The sequence below is a fragment of the Bufo bufo genome, chromosome 3, assembly GCF_905171765.1.
Source record: "Bufo bufo chromosome 3, aBufBuf1.1, whole genome shotgun sequence".
Classification (NCBI taxonomy): Eukaryota; Metazoa; Chordata; class Amphibia; order Anura; family Bufonidae; genus Bufo; species Bufo bufo.
In genome coordinates this window covers 454708365-454720528 of record NC_053391.1, presented here as the reverse complement: position 1 = coordinate 454720528, position 12164 = coordinate 454708365, and the positions used below count along the sequence as shown (strand labels likewise).

The 12164-nt window shown below is 44.3% G+C and overlaps 1 protein-coding gene across 1 annotated transcript in view; it reads left to right on the top strand.

Moving 5' to 3' along the window:
* The window catches only part of OCA2 (OCA2 melanosomal transmembrane protein), a 483235-nt gene that overhangs the window by 260493 nt on the left and 210578 nt on the right, over positions 1 to 12164 (top strand). Inside the window, exon 11 of the mRNA XM_040425133.1 lies at positions 4007 to 4072. Coding sequence (XP_040281067.1) covers positions 4007 to 4072 — 66 coding nt within the window. The remainder of the gene's footprint in view (positions 1 to 4006; positions 4073 to 12164) is intronic.

The following is a 12164-nucleotide window of genomic DNA, read 5'->3' as shown; positions in this document are numbered from 1 at the left end:
TAAAACGTATACATAATAGGTATCGCCGCGTCCGTATCGACCGGCTCTATAAAAATATCACATGACCTAACCCCTCAGATGAACACAATAAAAAATAAAAACTGTGCTAAATAAACAATTTTTTGTCACCTTACATCACAAAAAGTGTAATAGCAAGCGATCAAAAAGTCACATGCACCCCAAAATAGTGCCAATAAAACCGTCATCTCATCCCGCAAAAATCATGCCCTGCCCAAGGTAATCGCCAAATGGCATTCCTTTCCTTCTGCGCCCTGCCGTGTGCCTGTACAGCGTTTTACGACCACATATGGGTTGTTTCTGTAAACTACAGAATCAGGGTCATAAATATTGAGTTTGGTGTGGCTGTTAACCCTTGCTTTGTAACTGGAAAAAAATTATTAAAATGGAAATTCTGCCAAAAATGTAAAATTTTGAAATTGTATCTCTATTTTCCATTAATTCTTGTGGAACACATAAAGGGTTAACAAAGTTTGTAAAATTAGTTTTGAATACCTTGAGGGGTGTAGTTTATAGAATGGGGTCATTTTTGGGTGGTTTCTATTATGTAAGCCTCGCAAAGTGACTTCAGACCTGAACTGGATTTCTGAATTTTCTTGAATGGAGCTTAGCTCCATTAGTCGTGACTTCACTGGGTCAGCGGTTAACAGTGAGAAGGCTGCCTTCTCAAACAGCTGATCGGCGGGGGTCCTGGGTGTCGGACCTCAGCCGATCAGATGCTGATGATCTATCCAGAGGATAGATCATCAGTTAAAACAAAGTGCAGAACCCCTTTAACTTTAATAATTTAATTTATTTTAATTTTGAGGGATATCTTTTCCATTCACACATCCGCAAAATGGGTCCGCATCCATTCAGCATTCATGTTCAATGGGGCCGGAATGTGCAGTCCGCATCCGCATTTGCAGATCTGCACTTCCGCATCTGTGCTTCCGTTTCTGCGAAAAAATAGAATATGTCCTATTCTTGTCCGCAATTGCAGACAAGATTAGGCATTTTCTATTATAGTGCCGGCGATGTGCGGTACACAAATTGCGGAATGCACATTGCCAGTGTCTGGATCCGGAAAACACTTACGGACGTGTGAATGGACCCTCATAGTAAAATTAATAAAGGTTACGTTTTATCTTTATGTATATTCTAATGGATTGCCTTCCTTGTACAATGTTATAATATACTTTCTATGTTAGAAAGTATATTATAGTGCATTTGTATTGTCTTAACGCTTGTCCCTCTATATACCTGCAGTATCGCAGCAGAACCGCACACAACTGCCACACAATACAAATGCACTATAATATACTTTCTAACATAGAAAATATATTATAACCTTGTACAAGGAAGGCAATCCATTAGAATATACATAAAGATAAAACGTAACCTTTTATTAATTTTACTATGAGGGTCCATTCACACGTCCGTAAGTGTTTTCCGGATCCAGACACCGGCAATGTGCATTCCGCAATTTGTGTACCGCACATCGCCGGCACTATAATAGAAAATGCCTAATCTTGTCTGCAATTGCGGACAAGAATAGGACATGTTCCATTTTTTGGTGGAAACGGAAGCACAGATGCGGAAGTGCGGATCCGCAAATGCGGATGTGGACAGCACATTTCGGCCCCATTGAACATGAATGGGTCTGCACCCGTTCCGCAAAATTGCAGAATGGATGTGGACCCATTTTGCGGACGTGTGAATGGAAAAGATATCCCTCAAAATGAAAATAATTTAAATTATTAAAGTTAAAGGGGTTCTGCACTTTGTTTAAACTGATGATCTATCCTCTAGATAGATCATCAGCTTCTGATCGGCGGGGGTCCGACACACGGGACCCCCGCCGATCAGCTGTTGGAGAAGGCAGCGGCGCTCCAGCAGCTGCGCGGCCTTCTCACTGTTTACCGCTGGCCCAGTGACGTCAAGACTAGTATCAACTAGCATGGGCGGGGCTAAGCTCCATTCAAGTGAACAGAGCTTAGCCCCGCCCATGCTAGTTGATACTAGTCGTGACGTCACTGGGCCAGCGGTAAACAGCGAGAAGGCTGCGGCACTGCTGAAGCGCCGCTGCCTTCTCAAACAGCTGATCAGAGGATAGATAATCAGTTAAAACAAAGTGCAGAACCCCTTTAAGCAAAAAGCATATATGTGGTAGGCAATAACAAGTGCTCGGCGGCACCAAATCAGAAACCATATGTCCTACCACAATCCAATAATGTGCCAGTAAGTGCCCCATAAATGCCCCCATAGTGTCCCCTAATAATGTGCCAGTAAGTGCCCACATAGATACCCTACAATCATGTGCCAGTAAGAAGTGCCCCCACAGTGCTCCTCTCCTGTATTGTACCATATAAAAAAAAAACATATATACTTGCCTCAATCAGGCTCGCAGCAATGCGATGCAGCACATCCATCTGTATTGCTGTCCTGAGGACGGTGATACAGATGACTATGGAGATGAGCGCTTTCAAAATGGAAGCACTCCTCTCCCTGTGCCCTGCTGCTGCCGCCCCCCCCACTTGTCACCAGGGCCACGCCACCTAATTGGCCCTGGTCACATGATACACCAGCCAATAGCATGGCTCTGATGGCTTCTACGTGCCCACAGCTTAAAAGCTTGTTAATTGGCTGCCCTGCAGCCTTTCAACAAGCTTTATTAAATGCCCGATCACCGAACTCAAACCCAAACTTTTGTGGCAAAGTTTTGGGCCAGGTACCCAAACTCGCAAAGTTTGGATTCACTCAATACTAGTGTTGAGCGAATCGAAGTTAACAAAGTGGACTTTGATCCAAATTCAGGATAAATTTGATTCGCCGCAAAGTTTAATTTCTTCGTGCTTCACGGTGAAAAATCACATATCCCTGAAATGGCGGTAAAAAATAAAATCATACTTATCTCATCTGAGTGCCAAGAGGTTTCTGTGGCCATATTGCTTGAAGATCCTGCACGAAATCTCATGTGTTGTGAAGTATGACATCACCATTACAGTCGACGTGATGAAGTCATAACAGCACCCTTGCCAATCAGCTGTACAAGGACACTGCGTGCAGTCTCTTCTCTTTTCCTCTTCGCTGCTGCTGCAGTCTCATAGAATTACAGCGGAGATTAGGAAGAGAGAAGGTAGATGGCACATGCGCACTGTATGCACCATCTCCTCGAACAGCTGATTGGCGAGGAAGCAGGGTGTCGGACCTCCGCAAATATGATATTGATGACCTATCTTGAGCAATAGAAAAAGCCCAGAGAACCTCTTTAAAGTGGTTGTCTGGCCTAGTAGCCCACAATACCTGGGGTACTTACCTGTATCCCCTAATATAAAAATTCCAGTCACCTGTCCAGTGCTGCTCTGTTTTCGGCCACTCCTAGTGGCTTGGTCCTGGGACTGCTATGGCCAATCGAAGGCCCAACAATGATCAAACGTGAGGGAGAAATTTGTGAACCACACTTAATACAAGGAACCAATGTGAGTGAATGCAGTATATTTTGTATATCCATTATAGCATAAAATATACCTAATCATTCTATTAATATCTCCTTTTGAGCTCTAGTAACAATTTATTTTGGCTCCTTAATTTAAAGCATTGTGTTGGCATTTCAAATTGATTTGATAGAAAATCAATAACTTAAGTAATGCTATGTGTTTAAAATCTCCTAGCCTCAGTTACAGCCATCATTATAGTCCATAACTGCATTTACAGTTTTGCTGGCTTCAGAGCTGTAATCTTTTATCTCTTTTTTTGAGTTGCATGTCTGCTCAGAGATTGCTCGGTGAATTATACCTTGGGTAGTGTAATCTTTACACAGTACACTAGTCACTATATAGGTCCACCGCATGCCTAAACTGTTGTCTATTGGCAAGCATGTTACAGTAACTGTTAAAACATATTTGAATAGATTATTATTAAATGAAGTGTATATTTTGTGCAGCTAATCATTTATATGGGTAATTAGCAATTTTATTTAATACATTTTTCTGTCCTCTAATTGTAGAGACCGAGCTTGGCGAAGGTAGTAGAGTGGATTGATTATGAGACGCTGGCACTTCTGTTTGGAATGGTAATTATTAATCAGTAATTTTTAACAAGTAAATGTTGTAAGCAGCTTGTTTTTAATGACTGGTAATATCTCTGCATTCTGTAAGCTGCGTTTCATCTGATCCCATTAAAAAGGAGCACGTTGTTAAAGTAATTAGTTACATTCTGTAAAATTGCACAGTACAGATCACTGCAAATTTCTATATTCTAGTGAAAACTTTTTCTGTGTGTGGTGGTCTTCCTCATTGATAGAGATATAGATATATATATCTCTATCTATCTAGCTATATTATTAATACAAACCGGATTCCAAAAAAGTTGGGACACTATACAAATCGTGAATAAAAACTGAATGCAATGATGTGGAGGTGCCAACTTCTAATATTTTATTCAGAATAGAACATAAATCACGGAACAAAAGTTTAAACTGAGAAAATGTACCATTTTAAGGGAAAAATATGTTGAATCAGAATTTCATGGTGTTAACAAATCCCCAAAAGTTGGGACAAGGCCATTTTCACCACTGTGTGGCATCTCCCCTTCTTACAACACTCAACAGTCTGGGGACCGAGGAGACCAGTTTCTCAAGTTTAGAAATAGGAATGCTCTCCCATTCTTGTCTAATACAGGCCTCTAACTGTTCAATCGTCTTGGGCCTTCTTTGTTGCACCTTCCTCTTTATGATGTGCCAAATGTTCTCTATAGGTGAAAGATCTGGACTGCAGACTGGCCATTTCAGTACCCGGATCCTTCTCCTACGCAGCCATGATGTTGTGATTGATGCAGAATGTGGTCTGGCATTATCTTGTTGAAAAATGCAGGGTCTTCCTGAAAGAGATGACGTCTGGATGGGAGCATATGTTGTTCTAGAACCTGAATATATTTTTCTGCATTGATGGTGCCTTTCCAGACATGCAAGCTGCCATGCCACACGCACTCATGCAACCCCATACCATCAGAGATGCAAGCTTCTGAACTGAGCGTTGATAACAACTTGGGTTGTCCTTGTCCTCTTTGGTCGGATGACATGCATCCCAGATTTCCAAAAAGAACTTCGAATCGTGATTTGTCTGACCACAGAACTGTCTTCCATTTTGCCACACTCCATTTTAAATGATCTCTGGCCCAGTGAAAATGCCTGAGCTTGTGGATCTTGCTTAGAAATGGCTTCTTCTTTGCACTGTAGAGTTTCAGCTGGCAACGGTGGATGGCACGGTGGATTGTGTTCACTGACAATGGTTTCTGGAAGTATTCCTGAGCCCATTCTGTGATTTCCTTTACAGTAGCATTCCTGTTTGTGGTGCAGTGTCTTTTAAGGGCCCATCCAGTATGGTTTTACGGCCTTGACCCTTACGCACAGAGATTGTTCCAGATTTGCTGAATCTTCGGATGATGTTATGCACAGTTGATGATGATAGATGCAAAGTCTTTGCAATTTCTCGCTGGGTAACACCTTTCTGATATTGCTCCACTATCTTTCTGCGCAACATTGTGGGAATTGGTGATCCTCTACCCATCTTGGCTTCTGAGAGACACTGTCACTCTGAGAAGCTCTTTTTATACCCAATCATGTTGCCAATTGACCTAATTAGTGTTAATTGGTCTTCCAGCTCTTCGTTATGCTCAAATTTACTTTTTCCAGCCTCTTATTGCTACTTGTCCCAACTTTTTGGGGATTTGTTGAGACCGTGAAAATTGGAATCAACGTATTTTTCCTTTAAAATGATACATTTACTCGGATTAAACGTTTGATCTGTCATCTACGTTCTATTACAAATAAAATATTGACATTTGCCATCTCCACATCATTGCATTCAGTTTTTATTCACAATTTGTTTAGTGTCCCAACTTTTTTGGAATCCGGTTTGTAAATATATATATATATATATATATATATATATATATTTCCCCAGTCTCCATGACAGCACAAACTGAGATTGCCTTCCTCTGATAGGATAGGAAAAAGCACACAGAGAGGTTAAAACCTCATCGCCAGTGTTTTTCCTGTCCTGTCAAGGAAGGAATGCCAGAGAGGTGCTGGGAGCTCTTCTGGGTTCCCTAGTCCTTTTTTTTCGGTTTTTACCTTTTTTCTTCTTGCCCTGCTACGACGGGGTGTCATCCGTTAGACCGGAGGTCGGTTCCGGGGTCCGGCTCTTCCCTCCTCCAGGCGCGGTCTATGCCCGGGTCACCCTCATTCATGGTGATCCCGGCGAAGTTCCCTCTGCGGCGGCCCAGGCGGGCTTGAAGCAGTGCGGTAAGGGGGGGCTGGAGCGACGCTATGATGCGTTCCCTCCAGTCGCCAGGTGATGACGTCGGACGCCGGGAGACGTGGGCCAGCGTCGTGACGTCACGGAGGCTGCGGCCGGCGCCAAATTCAAAAAGGGACGCCGATTCTGATCGCTCTGAGGCCTCCACAGTTTACCCTACCTGCTGACAGCAACTCAAGTGGACGGGAGCTGAGAAGATGAGCGCCCCTACCACCACTGGCTCGGGTCCTGAGCCCCCTACCACTCTGGGCGGTGTGAGTAGCCTGCTGGCACCTTTTCATATTGCGTTTTTGCCCTGCTGTGGTTGACTCTTTCCTCCCTTGTGTGTCAAAGGGAGAAAAGGAGTCTACCTCCTGTTAAATCCAGACCCAGGAAGTGCGGCATCTGTTCTAAGCGCCTTCCTTCCTCAGGGTCCAAGCTACTGTGTAAAGACTGCACCTCTACCGTGGTGAAGGCGGAGTCCTCTAGTTTTATGGAGGAGATCAAGACTCTGGTCAGAACGGAGGTTCAATCAGCGTTGGCCGCTAGGGACCCCCTGCCTCCCCTATACCCCAGCCCTGCCAGGGCCACAGACCACCCTCTTCCAGAGGCCTTGACTATTCTGGGAGTGACCTGGACTCGGCCGACTCTGATTTATCAGATGTGGGGACTTCTGCTAGATCTCTGGAATTGGAGGAAAGTAGCGAGTACAGGAGATTCCTCTTTAACCCAGAGGATATCAAAGAATTCATCCGAACCATCAGGGCCACTATTAGGATGGAGATCCCTAAGAGGTCCAAGTCAGTCCAGGAGGAGATTTTGGGGGGTTTAGGGGAGAGGCACAAATCGGTGTTCCCAGTCCCGGACAATGTCCAGAAGATGATACGGGCAGAATGGGAGAAGCCGGAGAAGGTTCCTTTATCCCATGGGGCCTCAAAAGGCGATACCCCTTCGACGAAGCGGACTGTGCCGACTGGGAGGCCATTCCCAGGGTGGATGCTCCCGTTGCTAAGGTAGCGAAACGAATGGTCCTTCCGTTTGAGGACGCAGCGCAGCTCAAGGACCCTTTAGATGGAAAGCGAGAGTCTGCTCAAGAGGACCTGGGAGGCTACAGAAGCTCTCCTAAAACCGGGGGTAGCAGCAACGTGTGTGGCTCGTACACTCTCCGTGTGGCTTGAACAACTAGGAGCGCCATATAGCGAATAAGACCCCTTGGGAGGAGATCCTGGACAGTATTCCTCTTCTGAAGAAGGCCACTTTCTTCCTTGCCGATGCCGCTGCAGAATCGGTTAGGCTATCTGCTCGCACGGTTGTCCTGTCAATACCACCAGACAGGTACTGTGGCTTAAGGCCTGGTCGGGCGACACTGTATCAAAAAAACAGGCTGATATCTCTACCCTTTCACGGTCAATACATGTTTGGGTCTGACCTGGACAAGATCCTTTAGAACGCCACGGACCGTAAGAAGGGCTTTCCAGAAGACAAATCCAAGTCCAGGAGACAGTTTTTTTTGGAGGCCCCAGCAGGATCCCAGGGCCGATAGGAGGAGCCACGAGAGGCTGGAGAGGAAAAAGTTTTTACCTTAATCCCAACAGGGGAGATCCCTCTCCCTCTTCATCAAAACAATGACATCATCCTGGTCGGAGGAAGGCTCAGCTCCTTTCTAGGGGTTTGGGAACAAACGATCACGGATCTGTATATATTAGGCATCGTAGAACATGGCTACACTATAGAACTGGATTCCCTTCCTCCGCAGAGGTTCGTCCTGACCAAGCTCACCAGGGGCCTCGAGTCTTATCCGAGGGAGTAAGAAACGTATTACGCCTGGAGGCAGTAGAAAGGGTCCCTGCCGGAGAATTGGGGAGGGGTCACTATTCCCGCTTATTCCTGGTCCGGAAATCGAATGTCAATTTTCGGACCATCATAAATTTAAAACCCCTGAACAAACACATCACCTACCACAAGTTCAGGATGGAGACCGACAAGTCAGCGGTGAAGCTCATCAAAAGGGGGTCTATGATGGCTACAATAGACCTCTCCGACGCATACTTCCATATCCCAATACAGGTCCGTTCCAGAAGATGTCTGAGGTTCGCGGTGGAGCAAGGTGGGACATTCCGCCACTATCTGTTCAAGTGCCTCCCGTTCGGCATATCATTGGCACCCCGCATATTCACCAAGGTTATGGCTGAGGTCGTAGCCTCCCTAAGCAAGGAGGGGATAATAATCGTCCCTTACCTAGACGACCTGCTAATAGTAGCGGAAACCTCAGATCTCCTTCACAGACGCATCCAAGTAGTTCTCTTGCGCCTCCAGAACTTGGGCTGGTTGGTCAACTGGGAGAAGTCCGACATGTTCCCAGACCATCGGAAGGTATTCCTGGGAATTCTCTTGGATTCAGCTCTTCAAAAATCCTTTCTCCCTCCGCTAAAGGTACAGAAGCTGAAGTCAAGGGTCCTCCACTTCACCAAGCAGTCCTGTTGCTCAATAAGGCAGGGCATGGAAATGCTGGGCCATCTCACCTCCTGCATCCCTGCGGTAGCCTGGGCCCCAATTCCATATGAGACCCTTACAGAAGCTGGTTCTAAAACAATGGAACAGGTATCGATCATCCTGGACCAAGGGTTGTCAGGTGTCCCGGGAGGTGAAGTCTTCACTGGGCTGGTGGCTCAAGATCAAGAACCTGGAACGGGAGATCCATGGAGGCAGGAGGGTGTGCTTTCCCTCACAACGGACGCCAGCTCTTGGGGCCGGGGGGCCCTCACGGCTTCAGAGTCTTTTCAGGGGATTTGGTCCGAGGACCAGAGAAGGATGTCCTCCAACTGCAGAGAACTCCGTGCGGTTTGGGAAGGCCTCAGGTCCATCCAAATACAGGCCAAAAATCGCCACGTCCTGGTCCATTCGGACAACTCCACAGCTGTGGTCTTTATCCAGCACCAGGGAGGAACAAGTCACGGTCACCTCCAGAGGCTCTCAGACCGAATCTTCCTTTGGGCAGAAAAGAATCTACAATCCCTTGCGGCAGTACATCTGAAGGGATCCCTGAATCTCCATGCAGATTACCTCAGTCGGCATCCAGATGAATGGTCTTTGTCCCAGACCGCTTTCCAACAGATTCGGGATCGTTGGGGGAGTCCCATCCTAGACCTGTTTGCATCAGCAAAGGATCACAAGGTTCAGGATTCCTTCTCCCTCAACCGAAGAGACCCATGTGTGGCAATAGACTTTTACCCAGAGCTGGATGACGTGCCTAGTCTACGCCTTTCCCCCGATACCAGTAATCCCAAGAGTGCTCCAAAAGTTTCAGTCCGAAAGGTGCAGACTGATTCTCGTGGTCCCATTCTGGCCCAGGATTATAGGTTGGATGTGCCGACGAGGACTTGGCCTTTGGACGTAAGGTGCTAGGTGCTGTAGTCCCCCCTAAGTTACTTTGGTTCTCAGTTTGTGCTGTCATGGAGACTGGCGAAATGAGTATTACACTCACCGGTAATCCCGTTTCCTGGAAGTCTCCATGACAGCACAACTTTGTCCCGCCCTTGTTTTTCTTTGTCAATAGACTATTTTGACTAGTTTTATGTTCTACCCCTTGTCCTAGTCCTGGTATAATACACTGGCGATGAGGGGTGGTGGTGGGGTTTTAACCTCTCTGTGTGCTTTTTCCTGTCCTATCAGAGGAAGGCAATCTCAGTTTGTGCTGTCATGGAGACGTCCAAGAAACCGGATTACCGGTGAAGGGTGTGTGTGTGTGTGTATGTGCATGTATGTATGTATGTGTATGTGTGTGTGTATATATATATATATATATATATATGTGTATATATATATATATATATATATATATATAATATATACTGTATACTGTGGCAGCACTCCCTTTAAAGCTGTATAGGATGTAGGGTGCCCGCGCTGGTCCCTCGATTCAGGACGGAAGACAGCAAAGAAAGTTCGCAGCACTCCTTGAAAGATAAAATGTGCTCTTTTATTCACACATATCAAGTCACTCAGAGTGCTGCGAACTTTCTTTGCTATATATATATATATATATATATATATATATATATATATATATATATATATATATATATAAATTTTTTCCTGTGTTATGAGTGAAGTAATCAATGTCCTGGGACGGTGCCCTCTCTTGCCTGTCTTAGCTAGTGATGAGCGGCAGGGGTCATATTCGAATTCGCGAATATTTCATAGAATATTCGTCGAATATTTGCAAATTCGAATACTTGTTATATTCAATTTTTTTTTACTAAAAAAATCGGCAAGGTAATGATCGTGTAATTATGCGAATTTTCGTATTCTAATTTTTGAATTTTCGAATTATTTATTGCAAATTTTTCAACTTTTAGACAGAATATTATAGCACTATATTAGCAAATATTCGAAAAAAACTAATATAGAGCAATTTAGCTAATATAGTGCTATATTTGTCATCTGAAGTTCAGATTGAAAAAAAAATTACAACTATTAAAAAAAAGATTATAGCACTATATTAGCTAAATTGCTCTATATTCGTTTTTTTTTTTCCGAATATTCGCTATATTGCTATAACTTTGTTTTTTCGAATATTCATAATATTCTAATAACGAGAATATATAGCAATATAGCAAATATTCGAAAAAAAAGAATATAGAGCAAAATTCGCAAAACAACACTCTCTCAGAGCGCCTGCGCCGAATAAGGCCCGGTATGGTGCAGGCGCAGGATTTCATGGGCAGACAGGGCCAGCGGGAGGAGGAGAGCGCTCGCTGGCTGCCTGTCTATCAAGTGGAGGAGGGGGGCGTGTTTATAGTCCGAGGATGCGGCGGCTACCAGCAAGTAACCTACTTACTGGTAGTGAAGTAATTAGCATATTATAAAAGTAAGATTTTTTTTAAATGACAGCACAGATAGGTAAGAGTGATATATATGGACTCAACTGACATTAGCAAATAGCTAATGTCCGATACTGAAAATTGCTAAATTGGGGTGACAGAAGCCCTTTAAACCTCATCTGCCACTTATCTGCCCAAGGCTCCAATCTATCCAGATCCATCTGTAGCAGTATATTGTCCTCTTCAGTGTTAATTACTTTACACAGTTTAGAATCCTCTGCAAAAATTTATTTTACTTTGCAAGCCTTCTACAAGATCATTAATAAATATATTGAAGAGAATAGGGCCCAATACTGACCCTGAGGTACCCGCTAGTGACAGTGACCCAATCTGAGTGTGTACCGTTAATAACCACCCTCTGTTTTTCTATCACTGAGCCAGTTACTTACCCCACATACAGATGTTTTCTCCCAGTCCGAGCAGTCTCATTTTATATACTAACCTTTTATGTGGTAGTGTCAAATGCTTTGGAGAAGTCCAGATATACGACATCCATTGATTCACCGCTGTCAAGTCTAGAACTTGCCTCTTCATAGAAACTAAATTAGTTTGACATGAACGATCCCTCATGAAGCCATGCTGATATGTTATGCTTGTTTTCATTGAGCTCCTCCAAGATAGCATCTCTTAGAAAACCTTCAAACCGTTTACCCACAACAGATGTTAAACTTACCGGCCTATAGTTTATGTGGTCTGTTTTTACACCCTTTTTGAATATTGGCACCACAATTGCCATGCACCAATCCTGTGGAACACTCCTAGTCAGTATAAAGTCTGTAAATATCAGAAATAATGGTCTGGCTATGACATTACTTAATTCTCTTAGGATACGGGGGTGTATGCCATCTGGCGATTTGTCTATTTTAATCTTTTTAAGTCGCTGTTGTTGTACTTCTTCCTGGGTCAGACGGCACTTTTAATGGGGAATTTACTTTTACATTCTGCATTTCATCTGACTGTTTATTTTCCTCAGTGAATACAGTGG